Genomic DNA, 26,215 nt, shown 5'->3' on the forward strand with positions numbered 1-26,215 from the left:
CCTGGGTCCAGTCACTATCCCTAAGCCAGAGAGTTATGCCTTGGCAGAGAAGTACCTACCAACTTCTTTCCCCTTTGAGAAGTTCGTCTACTTACTTATCTACCTTATCCCCATGAGTTCTCAAGTAGAGCATACAAATCCTGGTGTTAGTAATTAGGCCATTACCACTACGCAACTGATTGTCATTTTTAGCCTATGTCCCTACCATTCCTATTAATAAAATACCAAAGGATATTTTATCAAGACCCTCTCCTCTCTCCACATCTTTATAAATCTTCTTCAAAACCCAAATTCCACAGCCATTGAAATGTCCTCACTTTTAGTTTTCCTGACATAGGAGTTAATCCAGGGAATGAAATAGAAGACTCAATCTTTGTTGTTGAGTAATTTATAATTTATTTGGAGACATGAAACATATTGTAAAGGGATCATGTAATCCCTTCTTCAAACTTTCCATAGCCTTGTGACCTTCTCTCTCTTTTGTATTTATTCTCCTATGTGTCTAATTATTTTTATACTTGTCCTTTCTCTCACTCCCTTATAAGCCCTCTAAGAGCAGGGCCTGGGTAATTTTTTGTTTTTGTTTCTCCAGTGTTCAGCAAAGTACTAGTAGGCAGTTGACCCGGTAACCTCTCCCTCCGGTGGTCTGTTTCCTCTCTTAACCTCCATTTTAAGAAGGAGCCCAGGGCAGCTAGGTAGCACAGTGGATAGAGCACCTGCCCTGGATTCAAGAGGACCTGAGTTCAAATCTGACCTCAGACACTTTACATACTTACTAGCTGTGTGACCCTGGACAAGTCACTTAACCCCAGTTGCCTCACAAAAAAAAAAAAAGAGAAAAAAGAAAGAAGGAGCCCAGGTTAACCATGCCTTCATTCCTCTCCAAGCTGCATTGTTGACTAACCAGACTTTCTCTACTCTTCCCCTGTGCCCATCACCTTCATCCACCTGATACTTTTAAAGCTCTCATTTATATGTTATTTTCCCCCATTTGAATGTCAGTATCCTGTGGTCTGGGACTGCCTCTTTTCCTGCTTCACTTTGTATTCCCAGAGCTTAGCAGAATTCCTGGCACATCATGGCACATCATATTTGTTGACTTGACTTATTGGTTCTGTTTTCTTGAATCTGAGAAACAAAATCAATTATCTGTCTTATAAAATGAATCAAAAGAACAGAGAGGGAAAAGAATGGGGTGAGGGTCAGTTGGCTGGACTAGTAGGGTTCTTGGGAGATATTTTATGTAAAGAAATAAAGTACAACCTTTAGCAGAGAAGTGGATATGAAGACATTTTAAGTAAAACAACAGGATAAGCAAAGAAACAGATATAAAAATAAATAATCATTTATTAAACTTCTACTAGTATCAGATGCTATCCTGATTGCTGGGGAGACAACAACAGAATTGAAATGCCCCTTCCCCTCAAGGTGCTTACATTCTATTTGAGAAGGCAACATAACCTCCCCCACCAACATGTATGTATGTATGTATACATATATATGTGTGTATATATATATCTCCTTATGTATGTTGAGTAACTCACCATAGAATTTCATCACCAAAAGGACTGTGATCATTACTGCCCAATGATCACCAGTAGACATTCATTCATAGTCTAGTCACTTTGTTTGCACCATCCCAAACCTCAATAATTTTCTAGAATAGGGTTAATTTCCCTATCTACCTATAAAGTTTTATATCTTCCTTTTTTAAAAAAATCATAATTTTTTGACTAAGCAATTACAGTTTATCAACTGAAAGTATATTTATAATTGTTCATATATACACACATAATGCACACACATATATACATATATACACATATCAGTATATAAAATATATTTTAAAAAGCATCAGAGGCTATATGGAATAGTAGATAGAAAACTGGTCTCGGAGTCAGGAAGACCTAGGTTCAAATCCCACTTCTCATTACTATAGATTATGTGACCTTAGATAACTCACTTGATTTTTCAGTGTTCCAGGTGATTTTCTAAGCCTATAATTTGCAGACTAGGTGCCAACAGATGTTGGTAATGAGAACTCACCAGAATTTCCCTATAGCAATAAATCACAAGTCTACCCTCCCCAAAAAATGTAATTGGTGCTATCACCATCAAAGGATATCAGGAAAAGGTTTATAGATAAGCCTTGAAGAAAACTCAGAGTTGTAAGAGGCAGATGAGGCAGCAATGAGGTCCAGGAATGGGGGATAGCTAGTGCAAAAGCACATAGATGAGTGATAGGAAGTCATGTATGAGGAACAGCAGGAAGTCTTGTTTGTCTAGACCATGGAATGTATGAAGGAGACTAATGTATAATAAAACTGCATAGGTAGGTTGTAATCAGGTTGTTGTGGTTCAGTCATATCCAAGTGAGTTTTTGTGACACTATGGACCATACTGTCCATGGGGTTTTCTAGGGAAAGATATTGTGGTGGTTTGCCCTTTCTCTCTTGTCACACAGCTAGCAAGTTTTGAGGCTGGATTTGAACTCATGTCTTCCTAACTCCAGGCATAGCACTTTATCAACTGAGCCTAGCTGCCACTAATCTAATCAGGTTGTAAAGGACTTTAAATGTCAAAGGAGTTTTTATTTTGTCCTACAGGGAACAGGGAGCCCCTAGAATTCATTGAATAGGAATAACATAGTAATTTAGGAATATCACTTTGGCAGCTGTGTGGTATATAGCTTGGAGAGACTGGAGACTGGAGACAGGGAAACCAATTAGGAAACAACTGCAGTATTTTAGGCAAGAGGTGATAAGATCCTGAAATAATGTGCTAGCCATATGAGGATAGAGAAGGGACCAGATGGGAGAATAAGTAAGGCATGCAGGCAATGATTAATGTAATTATACCTTCTAAGGTGCTGAATTCAAGAATAAAGAGTCATTGAGTGGCATCTGTTGATAAAATGCTTTAAGTGCTAAATTGAAGTATTTAGATAATATCTAATAGGCTATGGGGAAACATCATAGCATCTTGAGAAAATAATATTGCAAGCTCCTTGAAGTGCGGGAGAAACTAGACATATGGGAGTCCAGCTTGGAAACCAGAGGCAATCTAATGTGAATCTGAGTCAGTGAAGTCCTGGGCCTGGGGTAGTGGATATGGAAAAAAGAGAAGGGTCCAATGGGAAAGACTTTGTGGAGGAAGAGTTAGCATAATTTGTTGACTAAATGGAAATGGAAGTAGGTTGAGGCAGAATATTTCTCCTCAGGGTCTGGCATAATGATGATCTCATTAACAATAATGGGCAAGTTGGGAAGGAGAGGCAGGTTTGTAGAGGGAAGGAGAGACAGTCTAATATGTTTGACCTAAGTCTCAAGCACTTTAGAACTGTATTAGGCCTGCCCTGGACTGGGAGCATTCCTGCAGAATGGGCTCACCCAGGGAGATTTAATGGAATCACACCCATGGGGATAAAGTCAGAGTGGAGCAGCGGGACTTGAAAGGTGAAAGACCCAGTGCCATTCGAACCACATAATTTGCCCTGACTTTTCTGTATACTAAAATGACACAGAACCTTTTATCCACATTTGATAGGTTGTAAGAACCAAGTCAAGCTTAGGGGAGAGTCCAGATCCTAAGTGATTCATGTCAACAGCAAAGCTCTCAGGAGCCATGACAACAAAGAGTCAGAACCAAGAGAGGGTCAGGACCTGTGTTACCCAAGCTGAACTGAAGGCTACATTAAGCCTAATTCTGGTGATGAGGGAAAGTGATTCCCAAACTGGGGATATGCTATATTTCCTTCAGTGAGGGAACAAGTGGGTTTCTCAAGCTGTAGAATATTGGGTTTGGGGGATTCAAACTTTTGGTTGAGTGAACAGTTCCACCAAATTTATTGTTGGACCTCATTGATATTTAGAAATGTAACTATGGTTTTGCCACTTTGGTGAAATATTTATTCTCTCTTTAAGTAGAGATTTAACTAATATGGAACATAATGAAGAAGAGTAATTTTCCTAAAGTTAAGATGAAGCTAGATCTGAGAACTAATCCACACACAAAAGTCCTTGTTGTTGCTGTTCAGTCATTTCAGTTGTGTCTGATTCTTCATGACCCCATTTGGGGTTTTCTTGACAAAAATACTGGAGTGCTTTACCATTTTCTTTTCCAGCTCATTTTATAAATGAGGAAACTGAGGCAAACAGGGTCAAGTGACTTAAGCAGGGTCACATAGCCAGTAAGTATCTGAGGTCAGATTTGAACTCAAGAAGATGAATCTTTCTGCCTCCGGGACTAGTATTCTATCCACTACACCACCTAACTGTCCCATAAAAGTTCTAGACCAAAGAAAAAAGCAGAATTATCACTGTTAAGGAATAGGACTAAGGAGAATGAGGCAACTAACTCTCTGATAGCCAGAAGTGGCTAGATGCCACTGGGGATAGAGTACTATACCTAGACTAAGGAAAGCCTGAGTTTAAATATTACTTCAGACATAATGATTTTGTAACCCTAGGCAAGTCACTTCATCTCTGTTTCTCTCAGTTTTCTCAACTATAAAATGGATATAATGATAACACCTGGGCTCCTATGAAGACCAAATGAGATAATATTTGTAAAGCACTTAACACAGTACCTGGTACATAGAAGGCACTATATAAATGCTTATTCCTTCCCATTTCCCAGAGAAGAAACTTGGCAATTACCCAAAATTCCTTTCAGCAGTGGGTCGTGTGCTGGGTAGGGACTGATTAGTGGCACCTCATCTTTGCCCCTGAAATAGGTAGGTGGTAGCTATAGTCCCCACATCATCTGGGAGCACATCTAGGCCCACTTGGCTGGATGTGGCTTGATCACACTGCTCACTCCCAGGATCTGAAGCCCTCCTCAAATTCAATCTGTCCCTATGACCCTCACATGCATATTAAGTCCTGTGGGTCACATGTTATAGGTGTGGAACATGAAACATAAATCTAGTGTTCAGAGGCCCAGGGAATAATCACAGTTTATTTTCAATTGGGTTCATTTCTTTCACCTTCAAAGCACTCTCCCCTGGACTCACACCATTGGGCACTACTATCTTTCCCATCCCATAGATGAACACCTTCTGCAGGAATCCTCTGAAACCAGGTTACATCTGTTACAGAAAGGATAAAGATAGATATTAAGGGGAAATATGTCAACATGCTTTTGAGATCAGGAGTTAGTATCGCGCTTCGTTATGTAAACATTTATTAAATTCAGGATGAAGTGATCCTATTGTATAGCTTTAACTCTCAGCATAAATATTGACCTTGCTTTTGATTGTATCATGTAATGAAATGGAGTAGGAGGACCTGGATTTAAATTTTGGCACTGCTGCTATGACCTCTACCGAGTTAGTTAACCTCATTAAACCTCTTTTTCCTCATCTATAAAATGAAGGGCTTACATTGGATGACCTCTGAGACCCCCTTCAGCTTTCTATGATTCTATGACTATGAACATGTGACGTGATTTTAGCTTTTCAACAATTTATGTGCTCTTCATATAATTTGTAAAAACAAACCACTTGCCAAAGATTTTATTTGTAGCTCTTTCTGGCCAAGTTGTCCCTTCTTGATTTCATAAGGTCTCTTTCCAAAGGAACTTTTTAGTTGTTACTTGTTCTCCCTCATGAGCTATCTCTGCTACTAAGCCCTACGTGATTTAAATTTTGGCTGGTTTAGGAAAGTTTCTCATGTTCTGTGTGTTGCAGACAATGGAAATTACCTTGATTTTGCTTACTGATGGTCCCAGGATTTTTCACAGGGGAAACTCCCCTCCTTTTCTTGGATTGTTAACAGAAGAATGTATAGAATAAAGCAACAGGATTTGACCTGGTGATTTATTGGTGCTCTCCTTATGTTTTTACAGGCTTTGATGGTTTCAGAAAGAAGAATTCCCTCTCATTTTAATGTATTAATTCTAAAGCATCCTTAAATTAGGTTTCTGTAATTGAAAAATTGCCTGCAAAAATTTGTATGCAGTTGTACATGCCCTCCACTGGTTATAATCAAACTTCCTCCAAAATGTGTAGATTGTTGTTCAGGGGGCTTACTTCAATGGAGGGTGGAGTTCTATTACATTCTTATATTTTGAAATCTGCTTGTTGATGATGACATGTCTATACTTTTGACTATAGTTATTCATAAAAAATATTTTCAGTATATAAGAGAGGATGGTGCAAGTCAAAGTAATGATGATTTTGGCTTTTGGTGAGCTTTAGAAATACATTGATTACAACATCAAGGCTGCCCTTAGGACATTATGGAGGAGGAACAATATTTATTTTTCCAAAATCCCATGTATATTCTTCTAAATATGTGTCAATCATAAATAATTTGCAACTCAGATGAATAGACAATCAATAGTCATGTAGGTGAAGAAGTGAATTTTTCCTTCCATGTTACTAGCAAACTGGGTAAAATTTCAGTGTAAAATACCTTTTTTTGGTAAATGCCATTATTAAAAGAGGGTCTGTATAGCAATGTTATTTCTAGTTGCCAGTATATGACAATATTTGGTTGACTTAGTTACTTGTTTAAGTTTGTAAAGTATGGCACTAGTTACTGAGAGAGGTACAGAGTTTAGATCAGATGGTTCAATGGCTCTGCCCCCCTGGTGCTTATAATTTAGGAAGGGGATAGGACAATAAATAAAAAACAATACAAAGTATTAATTTATAACAGGCTCTGAGTATGCAATTTTAATCTACTTGTTCATTAAACTAAAAGTCAAGATCTAAGTTCTATGTGTTCCTTTCTGAAAAAGGAATTATTTAGAAAAAAGTATTATCTAGAACCCAGGAAAATTAGTATCTAGAACCCAACCTAGAATTCTATTATATTAATGCATGAGATATTAATGTGGGCATGGTAAACTTTTTTTAATTGTTTTTTTAGGGGACAGCTAGGTGGCGCAGTGGATAAAGCACTGGCCCTGGGTTCAGGAGGACCTGAGTTCAAATCCAACCTAAGACACTTGACACTTACTAGCTGTGTGACCCTGGGCAAGTCACTTAACCCACATTGCCCTGCGAAAGAAAGAAAGAAAGAAAGAAAGAAAGAAAGAAAGAAAGAAAGAAAGAAAGAAAGAAAGAAAAGCAAAAATTGTTTTTTTCAATATTTTATTTTTTTCAAATTATATGTAAAGAAAATTTATTTACTTTTTGCCCCAGTAAATACTCCTTTATTTAAAGTTTTGAGTTCCAAATTTTAGCCCTCCTTCCCTCCCTCCCTTCACCCCTTCCTTCCTCAGATGTAGGTTATACATGTGCAATTCTTTAAAACTGCCATATTAGTCATTTTATATAAGAAAACTTTAATAAAAGAAAAAATGAAAGAGTGAAAAATAGCATACTTCAGTTTGTGTTCAATACATATCAGTTTTTTCTTTAAGAGGTGGATAGGATGTTTCATAGATAGTCCTTTGGGATCGTCTTGGATCATTGTATTGCGGAGAATAGTTAAATAATTCACAGTTCTTTGTTAAACAATATTGTTGTCACTGTGCACAATGTTCTCTTAGTTCTGCTCACTTCACTATGTATCAGTTCAGACAAGTCTTTCCAGGCATTTCTGAAATCATCCTGTTTGTCATTTCTTATAACACAATAATATTCCACCAGCATATACCACAGCTTGTTTAGCCATTCCCCTAATTGATGGGCATTCCCTTGATTTCCAATTCTTAGACACTACAAATTGTCTTTCATTCTTGAAAAGGACCAGTGAAGAGACAGGAATCCCAGAAATTATTTCTAGTAGTATCCTAATTCCGGTCATTTAGTAGTGCTTCAATCATTTCTCATTACATACTATATGGTGACTAAACTCCTGGATTTTAGCTTCAATATCCTCAATCAGTCTGGTTTGAACTCTCTAGTTTCTCTCCATTCTTAGTTAACCTTCCCATTCTTTTAGTTCTACCCAGGGAAACTCTTTTCCTCTCACTCTGCATTAGTGCTCTATTGTTGATTTAGTCTCTATTTACAAAGTCTAAGAGTTATAAAGAACCTCAGAAACCATCAAGTATAACTTGTACCCAACTGAGAATTTTCTCTTTGACATCCCTAGTAAGTGCCATCCAGCCTCTGCTTAAAGACCTCTGCTGAGAGTGAACATAATACTTCTCCATGAAGCCCAAAGGGCAAAACTGGGACTAACAAGTGAAAATTGTAAAGTGGCATATTTATGTTCTTGGGCACTAGGTGTTGCAGTGGATAGATAGCATGTTGAGCCTGGAGTCAAGAAGAGTTTTCTTTCTGAGTTCTAATCTGTCTTCAGACACTTAATAACTAGGTGATCCTGGGCAAATCACTTAACCCTGTTTTCTTCAGTTTCATCATCTGCTAAATGAGTTGTAGAAGGAAGTAGCAAAGCACTCATATTCTTTGCCAAAAAACCAAACCAAAACCTCAAATGGGGTCATGACAAATTGGACGCAACTGAAACAACTCAACAATATTTATGTTCAACCTAAGGAAATCCTTTCAAATATTTTAGGAGATAGTGGGTTTCCCCTGATTGGAGGTCTACAAGTAAAGACTAGATAACCACTTGTAAGGGATGTTTTAGAAGGGCTTTTCAGTCAGGGCTTCCTACAATGTGCCCTACTTGCATCTACTTATATCCTTCATTCAATTACTTGAATACCATAGACCCCTTCCCAAAAGTAGTAGTATTGATACTGATACTAACTACGTACCATCCCATTGTCACCTCTCCAGAAGTCATGGGAAATACATACAGCTTAAGTATTCCACCAAGATAAGTACTTATCCTTTGTTTAAACAAACAGTAGTTGTTACATCTTTGTACCATATACGTGTTGTTCAATTGTTCAGTCATGCTGGACTCTGTGACTCCATATGGGATTTTCTTGGCAAAAATACTGGAGTGGTTGGCCTTTTCCTTTTCCAATGGATGAAGACAAGAAGAAGTTAAATGATTTGCCCAGGGTCACCTAGCTAGTGAGACTCTGAGGCCTGATTTGAATTCTGGTCTTCCTGACTCCAGGCCCAATGCTATCCACTAAGCCATCTAGTTGCCTTATACATACAATGCTTCACATGTCCAATAAAATCCAGTGAAAATTTAGTAAACATTTATCATGTACAAGACATTTTGCTAGACTTTGAGGAGACAAGGACAAAACAAAAAAACAGTCTCTGCCCAAGGAGCTTATATTCTACTGAAGAGGATAATACTACCTGATCTTTTAACAACATAAACACTTTGACATAGAATCAGCAAAATTTTGGAGCCAGAAAGGGTATTTAGAGATCAATTAGTTAAACTCTCTCATTCTAGTTTATCTTACTTGATCCTTCTGCTCATAGGAAGGAGGTAGGAGACTTATACTCATTTGGCAAGTGAAGAAATGGAAACTCAAGCAAGGTGAGGTCTTGCCTCAGGTCACACATCTAGTTAGGACTGGAACTCCAGTGTCCTGACTCTCAAGTTTCCTCTCTTTTTACTAGCCTGTATTACTTCTATATCTAAAGTGACATGTTGACTCATTTTACTTTGCAGATTGAGACCATCCAACAAGAGCTCCCTCAACTTCCTTCTTTCCTATCTTTAAACCTCTTGATGTTCTTACCTATTTTATCTTCCTTTCCTCTAATCTTATAGAATAAGTTGGTTGGCTTCTGTCTTTGCCAATATTAACCCACCTACTAGTGACCTTGACCTCCTCCATCTCCAACATGATCTTCATCCATCAATTGTATCCTCTATCTTATGCATTTTTTCAATATTCTATCTCTACAAATTCCTTCTTCTGTTCCTACAAACATGCTGGAAGCCTCTGGTGCCCTCAAAATAATAAACTTTTCCTTTACTCTACTACCCCACTCAAGCTATGATCTTTTGTCTCTCTTCCTCTTTGCTGCCAAACTTTTAAAATGATTAGACTTCATTTGTGCTGTGACTCCCCAATTACTCACATGTTGTTGTTCAATCATTCAGTCGTGTTCAATTCTTTGTGACACCATTGACTTTTCCATGGGGTTTTCTTGGCAAAGATACTGGAGTGGTTTACCATTTCTTTTTCCAGTATGTATCCATTTTATAGATGAGGAACTAAGCAAAGAAGGGTTAAGTGACTTACCTCCTTTTGGTCCAAGTCCAATGTCCTATTTTTAGTCCTTATCCTTCTTGACCTCTCAGTAGCATTTGAGACCAGATATAAAAACAGTATAGGTATTGTTGCATATTGGTAGTAGTAATAGATTATATTTATATATCACTTTAAGGTGGACAAAGCATGTCACATGCATTACCTCATTGATGCTTACAACAATCCTGTGAGGTGGGTGTTATTATTATCCCCATGAGGCTATGAAAGGTAAAGTAATTGGCCCACCAGGTACATAGAGATAGTAAGTTTCTCAGGCAGGATTTGAAATCTTCCTCACTTTAAATTCAGTGCCCTATCCATTATGTGATAATAGAATGAGCACTGACTTTTAAGCAAATCAATGCTCAAACATTGATCAAATGCCTACCATGTGCCAAACACTGTGCTTATTTTTTGTATTGCCATGCAAAGACAAAAGTGGAATAGTGCCTCTCTTCAAGGAGCTCACATTTTATCAGGGGAGGTAAACATTCCTATAAAGACACATGAAATAGAGACAGAGCCACTTTTTTTCTTTTTTTTTGCAGGGCAATGGGGGTTAAGTGACTTGCCCAGGGTCACACAGCTAGTAAGCGCCAAGTGTCTGAGGCCGTATTTGAACTCAGATCTTCCTGAAATCCAGAGATGGTGCTTTATCCACTGTGCCACCTAGCTGCCCACAAAGCTACTTTTTAATAAAAATTTTTATTTATAGTTTTGGGTTCCAATTTTCATCCTTTCCTTCCCTACCCTCCCTGAGGCGGCAAACATTCAGATATGGGTTATACATGTATCATTATGTAAAACATTACCATATTTGTCATTTTGTACAAGAAAACTTGAATAAAAGAAAAAATGAAAGAGTGAAAAATAGCATGCTTCATTCTCTGTTCCATCAATATCAGTTCTTTCTTTGGAGGTGGATAGAATGTATCATCAATAGTCCCTTGGGATTGTCTTGGATCCAAAGCCACTTTTTGAGGGGCAATATACTAGTGCCTGAAGACATTAGGAAAGGACCCATAGAGAACCTGGCACTTGAGTTGAATCTTAAAGGAAACGAGAGATTCAAAGAGGCAGAGGTGAGGAGGGAGTATATTTCAGGAATGGTGGGCAAACTAGTGTAAAGACTTAGAGATGGGAGATAGGAGATTGGGCCATGTGTAAGGAATAGTAAAAAGGCCAGCATAGCTGGACTGTGGTGAAGAGCAGGAATGTATAATATGGTTGGAAAGGTAAGTAGGGTCTGGGTGGTAAAGAACTTTGAATGTCGGAGGTCTTTATATTTGCTCAACAAACATAGACAGGGAGCTGTTGGAATTTATTGAGTAGGGGAGTGATTTATGCTTTAGGGAAATCACTTTGGCAATTTTGTGGAGTATGGACCAGAGTGGAAAAGACTTCACTGAATCAGGGTTACCAATAAGGGGCCTTTTTACAGTGGTCTGAGTGGTGAGGAAGGACTAAATTGGGGTCCTGGCTGTGTGAATGGAGGGAAGGTATGGTGGAAGAGTTGATGTGGTACAAATGGCAAGATTTGGTAACTGATTAGATTTATGAGATGAGAGTGTGGAATTGAAGGCAACATTGAGATTGCAAACATTTTGCCTGGAAAGATGGTCGTGCTATTAATAGTAATAAAGAAGTTTTGAAGAGAGATGGATTTGTGGGAAAGGATAACAAATTTTGTTTTGAACATGTTGAGTTCAAGATGCATATATGTCAGTTTGAAATGTCCAATTGATGATATGTCACTGATGCTTAGAAGAGGGTATAGGGCTGGTATGTGAATCTGGGAGATATTTTCCTAGAGATGACCTTTAAACCCTTCTGGGATGATGAGGTGATCAAGTCAGAGAGTGTACAGAGCAAAGATAAGAGAGCCATGCCTAGAGCTTTGGGGATCTAAATCTATAGTTCAGAACTATGATATGGAAGATGTGAGACTTAGAAAGAATCATCAGGCAGGAAGGATGAAAACCAAGGAAGAACAGTATCACGAAAACCTAAAGAGGAGAGTGCAGTCACGTGTCAAACGCTACAGAGATTAAGGAGTCAGGAAACTTGTGTTCTCTTACACCAAATATGCTATAGGAGATAGTCTTAATATCTCTGGGCCACAGTTGCTTCATCTGTAAAATGGGAAGAAGAGGATTTTTACTACCTATCTCACGGGGTTATTATGGGGCTAGCATTTTGAATAATTTGAAGTACTAAATAAAGGTAAGTGGTTGTGGATGTTCACATTGATTCTTTTTTAATATTTTCTCCTCCCCTGGCTTCTATTAATATAATCTCATGGTTTTTCTCCCATCTTTTTGAATATTTATTTTCTTTCTTTTTTGTTCATTTCTAATTAGCATCTTAATTGTTATTCCCACAAATCTTTATCCACGGACCTTTTTTCTATTGCTTTACTTTCTCTTAACAATTCCATCCTCTTCTGGACATCAATTATTACTACTCTACTCGTAATTCCAAAATCTTTATCTCTACCCTTTTCTCAGATCTCTAGTTTATTGATTGACAGAGTGGGGTGAGAAAGGGAATAGTAAATACATTATGGCACATGGAAAGACAGTATAGGATGTGAATCATGTCATGGGGATGGTGTGATCAAGTCGGTTACATGAGTTGGCACTTACTAATCCAAATCACTTGGTCTCTGGAAGGAGTTACAAAGCTGAGTGTATTAAATCTACCAGGGCATGGTGGTCCAGGAAGTGGATCAGCAGGGCAGGTGGCAAGAGAGCCAGAGTGAATCGAATTTTGTCTCATTATATTTTACCTTAATCTAGATACGTCATTCTTTCTTTGCTTTCTGTTGAATATACCTGTTGATGTGGACTGACTCTTGGTTCTTCATCCTTTATTTCCAGAGTGCCTATCGCATGTTTACAAACAACACGTGTTTGAAGCACATGATCACCAAAGTCCGGCGGGACACTCACCACTTTGAACGTTACCAGCATAATCGAGACCTAGTGGGATTCCTCAACATGTTTGCTAACAAACAGTTGGAGCTGCCAAGGGGCTGGGAAATGAAGCATGATCACCAGGGCAAGGTAACTGAAAGTAGTGGGATATTAGGCAGGGGGTGACTGGATATGAGCTATCTGACTTTTTTTGTGCCCTGTACAACTCAGTCCTTCACAGCCCTGCCTACCCTCCTACCTCTCTTCCAGTGCTATTAGGATAAGGTAGGTTTACTCTGGAACAGTATATGGGATGTGGAGAAGAGAGGTATGAGTTGGCTTCTAGCAGAACGACCCCTTATTCCATCTTTTCTATTTTTTTTACTCTAGTCTATCAGCATGGAAGGCCATATGTAGTATATCCTTCCTTTTGCTCATGTCAAGGGTTATGACTTTCATTTTCATAGAAAAAGTAAGCACTCTGTTTATGTCACAATATCCATCATATATCTGTTGTTTTAAGAAAGAATATATGGTATATTCTCAGTAGGAAAGACTTCTCTTTCTAGTCTAGGAGCACCTTCTCTGTCCTTTACCCTCTTAAGAAGAGAAAAGGGGAAGATATAAGGATAAAGACTATTACATATATACCCCCATAATAGGGTTGTATTATCAAGTTGCTCTGCTTTAAAGTTTGGATATAACCTACCTTTGACACTATGCTCATCCATGCTCTCAACCTCCTTGACAAACTGGATCCCAAGCTGTTTTCTGATCTCATCCTTTATTCTTCTGTCTCTGTGTTGTCATTTGCTAGCGATGAGCCTTTTGTCTGGAATGTACTCTCTCCTAAGCTTCACCCGTGGAAACCTTCATGTTCTTTGGAGGCCGAGCTCATATGTCACTTCCTCTGTGAAGTCTTTCCTGATCATATGCCACTGGACTATCATGCGAAAGAGGGATTAGATTTGTGTTTTTTGGGGCAGCTAGGTGGTGCAGTGGATAGAGCACCGGCCCTGGATTCAGGAGTACCTGAGTTCAAATCCGGGCCTCAGGCACTTAACACTTACTAAGCTGTGTGACCCTGGGCAAGTCACTTAACCCCAATTGTCTCACTAAAAAAAAAAAAGATTTGTGTTTTTTGGTCATAGAGGACAGATCTAGGAACACGGGGTCAAAGTCAAACAGAGGTACACTTAGGATAGAAACTAGGAAAAACTTTTCAGCAATTGGAGCTGTCCAAAATTAAAATAGATTCCTTCAAGAGGTGATAGGTACCCCTTCCTTTAGGTCTCATGTGGAGGCTCGATGGTCACTTGTTGGGTTAAAGTATAGCAGGGATTTTATTTTGGATGTGGATTGGGATAAATCTGAGTCCCCTGTTTGTCGCCTCTCCAGCTAATAATTATTCTCCCTTCTCAGATTTTCCTTGAACACTGTCTGGATTTCTTTTACATTCTACACATATACCCCCATTAGATTATAAACTCTCCAAGAGCAGGGATATTGTTGTTTCTTCATTGTGAATTTTCAGCAAGTGTCTTTGTACTTAGTAGGTGTGTAATAAATATGTATTGTATTAAATTGCATATTATACCTATAATTTGAGTATCTACTACCAGATTGCGAGAAATCTCTAAAGGTTTCTTTGATGAATAATAGGGGCAGCTAGGTGGTGTAGTGGATAGAGCACTGGGCTTGGAATCAAGAAGACTCATTTTTATGAGTTCAAATTCAGCCTCAGACACTTACTAGCTGTGTGATACTGGGCAAGTCACTGAACCCTGCTTGCCTCAGTTTCATATCTATAAAATGATCTGGAGAAGGAAAGGGCAAACTACTTTAGTATCTTTGCCAAGAAAAACCCAAAATGGGGTCACAAAGAATTGAACATAACTGAAACAACTGAATAACAACAAATATATGTATATATGTGGGATTGTATATAAATAGACATATGTGTGTGTCCATATAAATTTATAGAGAGAGACACACATATGTGTGTGTGTATCAGCATTTTCTCTATAAATTGCCAATCAACCAATTGATTAACAAGCATTTATTAAGGACATGACAAGCATTCTGTGTACATGCATGTGTGTGTGGTCTGTGGGGAAGTTGTACAATACACACATATAATATAAATATATAACTGATACATACACACAATATACCTATATGTACACACATGATATATACATATATAATATATAAATATAATATACTCATACACAAACATACATATGACATGTGGACAATTTACAGTGACTCTTCCAGGCATTCCTTGCTCTGAGTTTTGGCATGTGTATAGTTGGCTCTATAAGTTGCTGGCATTCGGGGCTTGAGAAGGCCTCAAGCTATTTTGCTTCTTAGAAGTTTAGAAGAGTTTGCCACATTGCATCTCTTCTAAGAAGCCTGTACCCAGAACCAGAAAGACCTAAAAGCTTAGCACCTCAACCTACAGATGGTGCCCCTTCAGGCACCACACCTTTAATTAAGCACTTAAGCTAATACTTTAGCTAAAATCTCTATCTGGGATTTCTTTCTGCTGGTGTCAGCAAGTATGTGGGAAATTATTTCACTGAGTATCTATCTATAATCTCCTGGGGCCTGTTCTGTCAGCTACCAATGTAAACCTTTAAAAAGAAATATGGGGAATAAGAGTAGCAACCTCAGTCTCCTCAGTGATGATCCATTCCCTAGTCAGAAAAGACCCAGCATTCATCCCTCCCAAGGCCTCAGTCTTCTTCCATCCTTGCCTATATTTTGAATTTTAGCCCTGGAGTAGTAACACTATTCTAGCTTGGGTCCTTCTGTTTGTAGAACTTCTAAAGATGCCAAGCCTCGTTTTTGTCTATGAACATTTTAAAAGTAACTTAAATTTAAATATGACTTACAAGGACAACATTATATCATGGAATAAATGCTGGATTTGGAATTAGAGACATGGATTCGAATCCTGGCTCCTTTTGCTATGTTACTTTAGTCATACTACTTAATTTTTCTGGAGCTCAGTTTAATAACCTGTAAAGTAGGATGGAGAGAATTGAACTTAATTACTGCTGGAACTCCTTCCAACTTCAAACCTGTGATTCTCTGACAGTTATATAGAATAGAGCAAGCAACTATTGAATTTTTTTTTAAAGGCAGTTTTCTCACAGAAACAAGTGATCCCTAATGTTGAGTCTGAAGGAAACAACTTTCTTTTTCTACCATTTGAACTCAAATTAGTATCCTGACATTCAAGATCAAGATGTGGTGAATTGGCTCTGGAAAGAAAGAAGGAAGCAAGCAAGCAAGAAAGTAAGCAAGAAAGCAAAGAAGAAGAAGAAGAGAGAAAGGGAATGGAGGGGGAAGGTACCATGTATGGAGAGTGTTGGTTTATATCTAGGCTGAGCTTATGACACATGCTATATGTGTGTACCTATTATATCTAATGTATGTTATTTGAAGGATGTGATATTGTTTGATTTGCCTCAAATGGAAAACTAAATTATGAAAAAGGAAGCCAATTATTGGAAAGGGAAATAAAATCAACCTTGTGTCATTTTAAAGCTACAGTGATTTTTGCCTTTTCCAGGAGAGAGAGAGAGAGAGAGAAAACCAAGGACATTTGGTCATTTGGACTCTAGTTCATAGTGGTAATATGCAGGTTTTAGATCTAAGTAAAAAATAAACATTTGTTGGCACTCGAATGTTAGTTGTTTAATGGTCCTCAATACTTATAGCTCTTGGCTGAGCCTGACCATCAGTCCATTAGTCTATTAGTTGTTAAGGGCTAAAATTCTAGCTAGCCTGTCTAAAATATCTAATGAGTGGTCGCCAATAAATTATAAGCTTTAGCAAGAGTTAGACTTTTAAGCATTTATTAAGGAGAATAAGAATTTGGTAAAGAGAGAGAAAGGCCTAGATTCCTATCTATTAAAGGGAGAGCACATTTCTAGCTCCCTTCTCCACCAGAGTCCAGAGGAAAGAGCCTGAGCCCAAGCGCCAGTCTCTTCCTTCCTCCTCCCACTCGCCCGCGTCACTTCCTGACGCCAAAGAAGAGACTCCTGGTCTTGCCCTCAAAGACCTTCGCTTCATGGGTGGAACTCTTCTACAGTAAGTCTCCAGCAGGTGGCCTCATTCCAATCGTTACATAGTTTTTGCTCAGGGGAATAATATATCTAGAAAGTAAAAATCAGCTCCATTGAGGGGGCTATAAAATATTTGTATATGCATCTATATGTGGCAAATGATGTAATAAGAATTAAGATCCAAGCTTAAGAATTGGGAGACCTATATCTCAGTCCCAGCTATGCTTCTTAGCTATGGGACTTTGGGAAAGTAATTTAATCTCTCTGCATGTTATTTGCCTAATTCTTTTTTTTGGTGAGGCAATTGGGGTTAAGTGACTTGCCCAGGGTCACACAGCTAGTAATTGTCAAGTGTCTGAGGCCGAATTTGAACTCAGGTCCTCCTGAATCCAGGGCTGGTGTTTTATCCACTGTGCCACCTAGCTGCCCCTATTTGCCTCATTTAAAAATAGAACTGCTAATAGTCCAACCTTCCCATAGAGGTTTACAAGAAGCAGTAGATGTCATGGTAGGTAGGTAGGTAATGTTCAAAGCACTAAGGCTACAAATAAAGGCAAAAAGAAACACAGTCCCTGCCCTCAAGGATCTTACATTCTATTTGGGGTATAGAATGAAGCAGGATTGACCTGGGATCATTCCCAAAATAGAAACCCAAAAGGTCATCATGGAGATGTAGGGGAGGCTAGCTTGGAAGAGGGATATTGAGGGTGAGATGGCCCAAGGCCCTCCAAATCAAATAAACATTTATTAAATATCTACTACGTGCCAGAAACTGTGTTAAGCACTGGGAATAAAAATACAAAAAAAAATTAAAAAGACAGTCTTTGCCCTCAAAAAGCTTATAATCTAATGAGGGAAGACAAAGCGTTTAAAAGGAAGCTAAAAATTTCAGGGCAGTGGAAAGTACTGACACCAGAGCATGATGGACAAGTCAGTCAGAAAAGCTCCAAAGTAGTGAAGCCATGTGAGAAATGCAGAGGTACCGAGGGAAGTTCCAGAGCCAGAGGGCAGCTGAGTTATGGGGGCAAAGTATTTAGAGACAGAAGCACATCTGGGAGGAGGAGAAGCCATGGTCAGGGAGTCAGAAGTCCTAGTTCTGATACTTTCTGATTATGTGACCAAATATAAAATTCTCTGTTTGGCTCTTAAAGTCCTTAACAACCTTTCTGTCTTTCCAGTCTTCTACCTTCCTGCCCACCTCATTTGCTGCACTCCAGTGACTCTGATGTCTTTGTTGTTCCTCACACCTTATATTTCTTCTTCCTTTCTCTCTCTCTCTCTCTCTCTCTCTCTCTCTCTCTCTCTCTCTCTCTCTCTCTCTCGGTCTCTGTCTGTGTGTGTGTGTCTCTCTCTCTCTTTCTTTTTCTTTTTCTTTTTTTTTTTGGTGGGAGCAATGAGGGTTAAGTGACTTGCCCAGGGTCACACAGCTAGTAAGTGTCAAATGTCTGAGGCTGGATTTGAACTCAGGTCCTCCTGAACCCAGGGCCAGTGCTTTATCCACTGCGCCACCTAGTTCCCTTCATATTTCATCTTTCAACTCTAAATATTTGATTAGGTGTGCTCCCCATGCCTCTCCTTCCTCATCTCCACCTCCTGGCTCCCCTGAGGTTTTACATAGAGCTCTACCTTCTTCAAGAAGTCTTTCCTAGTCCTTCAAAATCTTAGTGCCTTTCCTCCGAGGTTACCTTAAATTCATGTCTTGTTTTTCATATCTTGTTTGTGCAGTTGTTTTTTTTTTTTTTGCTTGTTGTTTCCCCCATTAGACTATGATCGTCTTAAGAGCACAGACTGGTTTTTGCCTTTCTTTGTGTCCCTAGCCCTTAGAAGACTTCCTGGCACATAGTAGGAACTTAATAAATACCGATTGATTGGTTGATGTGACCCTGGGCAAGTCATTTAACCTTCTGTGTTTAAGTTTCCTCATATGTAAAATGGGGATAATAACACTTGAATTCCTCACCTCACAGGATTATTGTGAGAAGAATACTTTGTAAATATTGACAATTTTTTAAAAAATCATAGAATCATATTTAGAGTTTGAAGGAACCTTGGAGGTCATCTAATTCAATTCCTTCATTTGATAGATAAGTAAACTGATCCTCAGTGAGGTTAAATGATTTGTCCAAGATCACATAAGTATCAAAAACAGGTGCTTTTTAAAATTTTAATTAATTTTTTTTACCAGGTGCTCTTTTAATCAATAAACAATAATTAAGTGTCCACTATGTGCCACACACTGCCAAGCATTCAGGATATAAAAAGAAGCGAAAGATAGTCCCTGCCTTCAAGGAGCTTACAATCTAAGTCTAGTCAGGGATGAGAACAGGAGTCTGGAGAGGAGCTGGTAGGGTCGGAGTCTCCTGACAGGGAAAATCCCTAGGAGTATCATTCTGGCTGTACCATACTCCTTTTGAAAATATATGAAAGTATCCTGGAAATTATAAATTTATAGAAGTGTATAAATATATATAAGTATATAATGAGTATTTATATAAGTATAAATATAAGCCATAAGAATGGGGGCTGAGAATAGGTCATGACATTTAATGATCAAGAGATTGTCAACCACTTTGAAGAATACATTTTCAATAGAGTGGTAGAGGATGGAAGTTAGATTGCAAAGAGTTAATGATAGTGAGGAGGAAGTAGTGGGGACTGTCAGCATCTAATTCATTAAAGAAATTTAGCTTTGGAAAGAAGAAAGTACAGGGAACTCAGTTACTTTGTTTGGCCTATTTTTTTTTCCCTAAAAAGCCTCCTTTGGGCAGAGGGACAATTTTTTTTAAAAGTCTAAGAAATGACTTTGGAAATTAGGAAGTTTTACTTTGAAGGTAATTGTAATTCAGAATTTAATTTCAGAATTCATGCCATAGGGCAAATGCTAGATTTTTACGTTGAAAAAGTGGTCTGCCTCCCTTATTAGTGCTATTTTGTTCTTCCTAAAGTGAATGAAATGATAAGGAATTCATACTTTCTTTCCCTTACCTCTTCCTTGTCCTTCCCACCTCACCGAGCTTAGGAGATATTTCTCAGTCCTTTCTACCTAGGTAAAGATTGGAGGTCCTTACAGATCCTACCCAGTTCAAACCTAATAAATGCTACATGGGAGAATTCCATCTCATTTTAAATGGTTCATCAAGAAAACGATCAGCAAACACTTATTAAACACTTACTATGTTCCTGGCACTATGCTAAGTACTGGGAATCCAAAGACAAAAGCAGAACCAATGGTTGTCATCAAGGAACTTGTAAGTCTGTCTTGTGTTCTTCCCTTTTTAAAAAAAAATGTACTTTTCTCAGTCTAGGACTATGTTTGTATCCTTAGCTTTTACAGCTGAAGCTGGCCCTGGGTTTCACGCATATGAGTCAATGTTTGGCAATGGACTGGTTCTCAAACCATATGCTAAAGATGATAATTGAGGTGGCAGCAGCAGCAAAGGGATGGCAGAGTTGGAGTTTTCATTGGAGGAAGACCATCATATTCAGTGCCCACTTCTGGTTTCTGATTTCCCCAGAATCTGATGTTCTATTTGGCTTAATAAATTATACTAGTGATAGCATGGGTCCAGGTCTGGATTCAGTGATCCCTACTTAATAAACAAGTTCTTTTCCAGAAGTTCATTTGCAAGTCTCTTGTTTGGAACTCAGAATTCATTTTCCCATAGAAAGTATGCTATAAATGGTGGTTAATATTTCAGCCACTCCACAAAAGCCTTCTAACCCATAATGTACCTGCAGTGGGTTGGATGGAACCTAACATGACCTAGTCCATGCCGGATTTTGTGTGGGATAATTCATTCAGAATTCCAATTTGAAACTTCACTCACACACACACACATACACACACACACACACACACACACACACACACACACACACACACACATAGTGTATTAGCACTGGAAACACTCCCCCCACCCCACTCCAAGTAACCAGGTGGCTCTTAGGCCCTAATACAAGAAGTGAGAGACTAGAGTCAGGGGTAAGAGTCTGGAGAGCAACTATGAGGGACAAAGTCTCTTAACAGGGAAAATACCCAGGATACTTCTCTATTCTGCTTGGTATCCATGCCCCACCCCTTTTCTTTATTTCCTCCTGCTCTAGGCATTGGTTACCTGGTTTTCTTTCTAGTGCTACTAATTTTTACTTCTGTCCTGGATTTCTCTCCTCCCTTGCCCACTGTGGAAAAGAAACAGTCACAATTTCTCTCCTATACTGATCTTTGTTGTTGTTTAGTCATTTTTCAGTTGTGTCTGACTTTTTGTGACCCCATTTGGGGTTTTCTTGGCAAAGATCCTGGAGTGGTTTACTATTTCCTTTTTCAGCTCATTTTACAAATGAGGCAACTGAGGCAAACAAGGTGAAGCGATTTGCCCAGGCCTACACAGTTAGTGATGAGGCTGGATTTGAATTCAGGAAGATGAGTCTTCCTGACCTCAGGCCAAGCACTCTATCCGCTGCACCATCTAGCTGTTCTACCTAGAGAATAAAACTATCTATAGAATAAAGATTTTTGAAGTGTTCTAAAAGTGTTTTGCTGTTAGAAGAGTGAAGATTTAAAAAGTCATCGCCTTGAGTGCCTCCTTTCTTTCTCTTTCTTTTTTTTTTCATTTTTAATAAACATTTTATTTACTGACCAACAGGGTAGTTCTAAAACCGTAGGTTCTGGAAGAATCACTGTTTTTGCCTGTCTTGTACCTCTCCTCAAACTTGACCTTGGCCTCCCTTCTCACCATAAGTTTTAGTGCAGGGTCACAGAACACATCCTTGTTGACAACTGTTTTGTCCAATAGGATATCCACAGAGTATCTGGTGGGCATGAGGTGGTTGTTATAAACTTTCATAAAAGACCTAATTTTCGATCTCTTGACAATCTTCTTTTTTGCCCATTGCTGCAGTCACCTTTCAAGGGTAGCAGTCAATGCCTGCCACCAAGGCATGGCTGTAGGTCCTGTCAGATGTCCCATCATCAATGTTCTTGATGATGATGGCTTTGTGCCCAGAGTACTGCCCCGCCAGGACCAGCACCACCTTCCCGGGTTTCATGAATTTGCCCATTTCTGGGGAGAGAATTCAGTAGGAAAGAGATCCTTAGTTAGTTCTGGGGAGGCCTTGGGCACTGCTGAGCCCAGAACCATCCCCGGCTCCTTCAGCCTCCCTGTGGGCCCATATCCCCATGCATCCCACAGGTCTGGAGTCCCCCAGGCCCTTGCTGAGATGGGGCCCAAGGGCCCTGGTACCCCATAGGGCATGGATGGCAGCAGATCCTATCGTGGCCCAGAGCCCAGGACTCACCCTCTCTTTCTTTTTAAAAATTAAATCTTGTAAGTAAAGACAAAGTTCCAAAGGGCTAATAGAGAAACTTTGTACTCAGATAATTCAAATAAGATATCGTGTAATCCTTTGATGTCCTGAAGCAGGAAGAACACAGGACACTAAGGATCAGAGCACTTGTATTCCAGTCCTAGCTCAATATCTCTTGACTTCATTTTTCTTACCTGGAAAGTGAAGGAGTTGTATTCATGTTTTTCCAGGTGGTCTTCTATGATTTTTCGACATTTCAGAGGAATGTCTAACTCAGAATAACCTGCTTTGGTCACTATAGCTGCCAAGGAACAAGGGCTGCAGGATAAAGAGGCCAGTGGAATGAAGGAGAAGGGGAAAAGAGGCACTACCAGTTTTGGGACTACTAGGGAGCAAGGAAGAGGAAGAGAATAAACTCATGGGATCAAGGAGGGAAAGCAATGTTCTCTATGACTAGATGGGATGTATAGTAGGAATCCAGGGCTGGTTTAATATTAGGAAAACTATCAGTATAATTGACCACATCAATAACAAAAACAACAAAAATGATATGATTATTTCAATAGATGCTTTTGACAAAATGCAACAACTACTCCTATTAAAAACAATAGAAAGCATAGGCATACGTGGAGTTTTTCATAAAATGGTAATTAGTATTTATCTAAAACCAAGAGCAATCATTATATGTAAAGGGGATAAATTAGAAGACTTCCCAATAAGATCAGGAATAGTGTCAGGTTGTCCATTATCACCACCCTTATTTAATATTGTATTAGAAAAGCTAGCTATAGCAATTAGAAAAGGAAAAGGAACAAGAATTGGCAGCAAGGAAACAAAAGTATCACTCTTTGCAGATTATTTGATGGTATAATTAGAGAATCACCTAAAAAAATAATTGAAGCAATTAACAAATTTAGCAAAGTTATTTAGAAGGATATAAGATAAACTCATATAAACCATCAGCTTTTCTAAATGTTACCAACAAAACCAAGCAGAAAGAAATGAAAAAAGAAATTCCATTTAAAATAACTGCAGACAACACATTTTCACACAAATAAAGACAGATGGTGCCATACCAATCAAACTACTAAAGAATTTTTTATAAAGCTAGAAAAAAATAACATTCATCTGAAAGAAAGGGTCAAGAATATCAAGGAAATCAAAGAAAATAAATGTGAAGGAAGGTAGCCTCACAATACCAGATTTCAAGCTATATTATGAAGTGGTAATCATCAATCTGATACTGTTTAAGAAATAGAGTGGTGAATCAGTGAAACAGATTAGGTACACTTTATACAATAGTAAAAGATTTTAGTAATATATTGTTTGATAAATCCAATGATGTAAGCTTTGGGGGAAAATATTAACTATTTGACAAAAAAAATTGCTGGGAAAACTAGAAAGCCATCTAATATTAACTAAGTGTGGACCAACATCTCACACAACATACTAAGAAAAGGGGGCAACTAGGTGGTGCAGTGGATAAAGCACCAGTTTTGGATTCAGGAGGACCTGAGTTCAAATCCAGCCTCAGACACTTGATACTTACTAGCTGTGTGACCCTGAGCAAGTCACTTAAACCTCATTGCCCTGCAAAAAAAAAAAGAAAAAGAAAAACATATTAAGAAAAACTCAAAATAGGTACATGCTTTTAAAATAAAAGGTGATTTTATAAACAAATTAGAGAAAGTATGGAAAAATATACCATCAGATATATGGATAAGGGAAGAGTTTATGGCCAAACAAGAAATAGAATCACAGGAAATAAAATGGATGATTTTGATTACATGGAATTAAAAAGGGTTTGCACAAGCAAAAGCAATGCAGCCAAAATTAAAAGGAAAGTAGAAAATTGTATGGGGGAGGTCTTTACAGTAAGTTTCTCTACTAAAGGCCTCATTTCTCAAATATATAGGCAACTGAACCAAATTTATAAAAAATAAGAACCATTCTCTAATTGGTAAATGCTCAAAGCATATGAACTGGCAGTTTTGGGGGAAAGAAATCAAAGCTATTAATAGGCATATAAAATACTCTAAATCACTAATAATTAAAGAAATGAAAAGTAAAACAACTCTGATGTACTACCTCACACCAAAAGGAAAATAACATGCTGCAGGGGATGTGGAAAAATAGCGTCAGTATTGCCTTGTTAGTAGAGTTGTGAATTTAAATATTTAAAAAATAAATTTAAATTTAAAGAGTTTTGAAAAATTTTAAAGAGAGCATTGGTAACTTTGAAAGGAGTAGTTTCACTTGAATGATGAAGTTGGAAACTAGATTGGGTCAAATTTAGATGCAAGAGAGAAGGAGGTGGATGTACCTAATGTAAACAGATTTCTCAAGAAGTTTAGCTAAGAAGGGAAAGAGATTTAGGATGATAGTGGTAATGGTAGGATTAAGTGAGGGTTGAATTTTTATTTAAGCATAGTGGTGACATGAATGTGTTTTTTGGCATCAGGGAAGGAGGCAGTAGACAGGGAAAGATTGAAGATTAGAGGGAATGAGGATGATGACAGATGTGGAAATCTTCTGGAGATGATGACGGGATGTGTCCATGTAGTCGGTATATCCTTGACAAGGAGAAGGGCAAGAGTAAAGGAGAAGATAGTGGGAAGAACATCTGAACAATATGAATTAAGGAAAGGAGAAGAAAGAGTGCTCAAATAATGACCTCAATTTTAAAAATTAAGTGGTATTTAAGGTCCCCAGCCAAGAGGGAGGGGAAAGAGGGGCTGTGGATGATTTGAGAAGAGTTAAGAAGGTTTAGAACTACAGATGTGGGGAGTTCCAAATTGTTCCAGGAAGAATAGAATGATTTCCTTGCTCCAGTGAGGGCTAGAGATTAGATACCATAAATTTTAAGTGGACCTAGTTAGCATAGTTTCGTGATTTTCTCCATATCTTTTGTGCCAGGAGGTAAAACATGGAAATATTCCATGGTTGATGTTTAGTCATGTGTGACCAGTGATAGGACAATGGAGCAAAGGATCCAAGAGGAAAGGAGAGTGTAGAGTTGAACTAATTCATCAAGGGGTCAGGATAGGAAAGGGAGGAGCGTTTAGCCAGTATAGAGGTGATAGATTGAGAAATAACTGAACAGTATAAAGAACAGAAGTAATGTTGGGTTCAAAAGACTGTAATTCTAAAGGCATTAGGAAAGCTGTAATGATAAAAGACGGTGATTACATAAAGGAATTTATGAGTGCATGAAGGTGCGATACTTGGAGAATTATGGTGAGGTTTGGGTAATTTAGTAATAGTTCAGGCAGAGTGGAGTTGAGGATTGTTAGGGTATGAGAATTGAGAGAAATTGGAAAAGTTTGGTTATTTGAAGGAACATCAATATATATGTCACAATCTCCATGTATAAGGGTACAGGTTCTGTTAGAGACTTTTAGTCGGACATTGAAAGGAGAATATCCTGGAAGTTCAACAAATAATGGCTCAAAGGCATGCACACAAGTATGTATATATATATATATATATATATATATATATATATATATATATATATATATATATATATATATATATATATATAATTTTTTTTTCCTTTTCAACCCTTCATAGCAAGTAACCATTGTTTAACCAAAGAAATCTTTGCAGTGCTCCTCACCATCACTTTCCTTCTAATTACTTTTACTTGGAAAAGTGAAATGTTCCCTTTGTCTTCAACAAGTAGTATCATTCATGCCTCTTCTACACTTCTACAATAGTTGAAAGATTGTGTGGGAAGACAGGGAACAATGTAGAGAAAACAGTTATATGTGCTCCCCCACAATGCTAAGGAAACAGAAGTAAGAAACTCCAAGAAGGGAAGGA

At 38.3% G+C, this 26,215-nt stretch overlaps 1 protein-coding gene across 4 annotated transcripts in view; it reads left to right on the forward strand.

Moving 5' to 3' along the window:
• HECW2 (HECT, C2 and WW domain containing E3 ubiquitin protein ligase 2) overlaps window positions 1-26,215 on the forward strand; it is a 449,127-nt gene that overhangs the window by 324,755 nt on the left and 98,157 nt on the right. For all 4 annotated transcript variants that reach the window (XM_043994321.1, XM_043994323.1, XM_043994320.1 and 1 more), the window contains one exon: window positions 12,975-13,160. In XM_043994321.1, coding sequence (XP_043850256.1) covers window positions 12,975-13,160 — 186 coding nt within the window. The remainder of the gene's footprint in view (window positions 1-12,974; window positions 13,161-26,215) is intronic.

This window comes from Dromiciops gliroides, chromosome 3 (genome assembly GCF_019393635.1).
Source record: "Dromiciops gliroides isolate mDroGli1 chromosome 3, mDroGli1.pri, whole genome shotgun sequence".
NCBI classification, from domain to species: domain Eukaryota; kingdom Metazoa; phylum Chordata; class Mammalia; order Microbiotheria; family Microbiotheriidae; genus Dromiciops; species Dromiciops gliroides.